The 3094-nt window shown below is 58.5% G+C and overlaps 1 protein-coding gene across 1 annotated transcript in view; it reads right to left on the reverse strand.

The window, feature by feature from the left end:
* Nucleotides 1-79: 79 nt before the first annotated feature.
* Nucleotides 80-3094, reverse strand: part of NAA60 (N-alpha-acetyltransferase 60, NatF catalytic subunit) — a 20605-nt gene continuing 17590 nt past the window's right edge. Inside the window, exons 7-8 of the mRNA XM_009634034.2 lie at nucleotides 2301-2486; nucleotides 80-1788 (exon numbers count right to left, since the gene is read on the reverse strand). Of these exons, the coding sequence (XP_009632329.1) occupies nucleotides 2330-2486 (157 nt within the window). The 3' untranslated portion in view covers nucleotides 80-1788; nucleotides 2301-2329. The remainder of the gene's footprint in view (nucleotides 1789-2300; nucleotides 2487-3094) is intronic.

Genomic DNA, 3094 nt, shown 5'->3' on the forward strand with positions numbered 1-3094 from the left:
GGTGGGGGGGGGGGGCGCCCCCCCCCTGCCACTCCTGCCCCTGCCAGCGGCTGGCCCAAGCTGCTTCCTGCAGGGCTGGCCTGGGCCACTGGGGGAGCTGCGCCCCCCCCTCAGGGCTTTCTGTGCCCCAGCCACCACCCAGCTGAGCAGCAGCCCACAGTGCCAGCCCTGGGGCACCCGTGGGCAGAGCAGGGAGTTGGTCCCAGTCCCCCCCCTGCTTCTCAGGAAGCAGCATGGTACCATGCACAGCAAGCGCAGCTCTGCACCCTTTTATTAATTAACTCCCACCTCTGGGGCTTACAGACCCTGAGAGGGCTTTGTACAATCATCTGGGCTGCAAGAGCTCAACGTGCAGGCTTCCTCTTCCCCGTCCAAGCCTGACCAGTGTTGTGTCTCACCCCCCCTCCCCACACCTCCTGCCAGAGCTGGCACTGCCCACACATCCAGGCTCCGCACCAGCTGCAGCTTAGCCCTCCTTTGCTCAAGTCCCAGTTTCAAAATGAGAGGGGAACAAGGACCATGACTGAGCAGGGGAAGAGCCTCAGGAATGCACAGTGGGACCCCAGCAGGGAGCAGGGATACCTGCACCTCTGACACCTGCCTGGCCTGGGTGAGCTGCAGAGACTCCCACCATAAAAGCAAAGTGCTCCCCCAAACTCACTCGGAGGCGCAGGAAGGGCGCCCGGCCTGGCTGTGGCACACGGGCACGCTGGGGCCTCCACGCAGGCTGGAGGTGAGATGCAGCCCCCATCTGGCACAGCCACAGGGGGTCCCCCAGCCAGGCCAGGAGGCTCCTGGGCAGCCACAGGGAGCCCATCCACCCACACCACCCCCTGGCGATGCCCAGGCTGCGGCCTGAAGCACTCCAGCGAGCAGCCAGGGGAGCTTTTCTTCAGCAAAGACAAGCTGCTGTGATCGGTGCACAGAGCTCATCCCTAAAGATCCTGGAAGAGTCCAGCCCCGGTGCCACAGGAGCGTGGATGCTGGGGGGAGAAGGGCTCTGGACCAGACCCCGCACGGCTCTGGCTGCAGCAGTGGCTCTACACCCCCAGCTCCCCTCCCCAGCTACGTTCCCACTTGGACACAGGCAGAAAGATCTATACAGTATAATATATATATTTCACTATGAAATAGCAATTTCATTCCCTGCCTTCTACTTGATTCATCCTGAATTAAACGCTTCTTTTTAAGTCACTCCAGAGGGCTGGCGGGGCTGGGTAGTTTCTCATGCGAGGCAGTTACCGTCCCTGGAAGTTACCCTCAGGAAGCACCAGCAGCTGACTTGGCAGCACCCAGACAGGATCCTCGCTCCCCCTTCCCCTGCGACAAGGGCATGAGTGTGTATTCTGCCAGCACTGGCCTGCCAGGGCGCTTATGGCTCAATTACACGGTTGGTCAGTGCAGATTCGTTAACCTCATTCAGACTGCTTTCAGTGTGGAAGCAGCAACTGAACCCCCCCCACATCACGGATAGGAATAGGAGCAAACCGGAGGCAAGGGAAGTGGTGGGGACAGTGCAACATGCACACAGACCGGTGACGTAAAGGGCCCTCAGCTACGGCACAGCCATACGCCTCGCACGACAGCCAGGCCCGCCCAGGCAGCGCTCGCAGGCTGCAGGCCACGGGGGTAAGTCAGGGCTGCAGCCCGTCAAGTGTGAAGTCTGCCAAAACTCGGTCAACCTGTGGAACGAGGAGTCCGTCCAGGGGCTGGGTCACTGACCAAGGGCCACCATCACTGGAATCAGTGCAGAGCCGGATGGTTCAGGAGATGAAAGGAAGAACAATCCTATGAGGAGACAAAGAGGGCGGCTGTCTTAGGGAAACCAGGTGTTAATGGGTCTCTCCAAGTGCACTGGGGAGCCACTGTCCTGAAGACCTTGTCAGAGACCTGCAAGGCAACTGGCAGCAAATGGGCTGTGAGTTACTGTACTGGGACACTGAGCTGGGGAAAGAGCGAGGACTCGGTCACTCTGGGTCTCCCAAGCTGGTCTGACAGAGGTGGGAAATGGAGAGAGACAGCAGGGACAGGCTCGATCTGCTCTCGGGCTCTGGGCTCGAGTAAACAAGGTCAGAGTTCAAATTCCCTTCAAATGGAACCAACAGGAGCTTGGCCACTAGCTGGAGACCGGAGCCCAACGATGGCCCAAGACGCGCGACGGCTTGCCCAGCAGCAGAGCTGCAGCCTACAGCCCTCGCTCGGGAACGCTCTCAGCTGCCCCAAGACAGCGGCCGTGGGGCATCGCTGCTGTGTCGCTGCCGGCCTCGGGCAGAGAAGGGAGCTTTCCCCCAGGTACCCACCTTCGCTTTTTGTACATCTTCCCATCCAGTCACATCGTCCGGCTATATTCAATGCCGCTCTTGGCAGAAATGCCAGACCAGGGCAGAAGGCTGCAGAGAAGGCTCTGGGCTTGTCGATAGATCCTCTGGGGAATGGAACAGGGGCTCAGGCTGGCTAGCGTTGATCCAATGTGCTGTAGGTAGTCAGTGGCCATCAGTTAAGGACAGCGACATTTACACTGTAACTTAGAAATAACTTAAAATACTCTGTGGGCTAGCACTTCCCTAAAGAGACCCCTGTAGGACAGCGAAAGCTGCTCTGTTCAGACGGACAGATCTGCTCCCTATATTAATTGCCTGCTCCTGTCTATCATCAAAAGCAGGTCTGCTTTGTGCCATAAGAGGTGGCAATTTGGGAACACTGGCTCCAACTCGTGGGGGAAATACCCCCTCTAAGCAGCTGCTAGTTCCCTTTGCACTCCACAGTGAGTTCCTGTGGGGACGGCAATCTATCCACCTGCCTGGAGAGGTCTGGGCTGACTGGCTACCCCCAGGAATGATCAGGTTTCTTCTCCACAGTCCAACGATCTGAAATAAAACTCCCAAAGTCAGTTCGAGAGCAGCCTGCTGAGATCCAGGCCAGGCCAGGGTCACAGGAAACAAGACCGAGGGCTTCTCTGCCCTGCTGCTGGGCAAATCCTGCCCCACACAAGCCAGAGCACGCCTAGCACTCTGGCTTAACACCAGCATTCACTATCACTGGCATCAAACTCGCTCCAACTTAGAATTCAATGTACCATCCTACGCTGCCTCCC

This window comes from Egretta garzetta, unplaced genomic scaffold (genome assembly GCF_000687185.1).
Source record: "Egretta garzetta isolate BGI_Z169 unplaced genomic scaffold, ASM68718v1 scaffold372, whole genome shotgun sequence".
Classification (NCBI taxonomy): domain Eukaryota; kingdom Metazoa; phylum Chordata; class Aves; order Pelecaniformes; family Ardeidae; genus Egretta; species Egretta garzetta.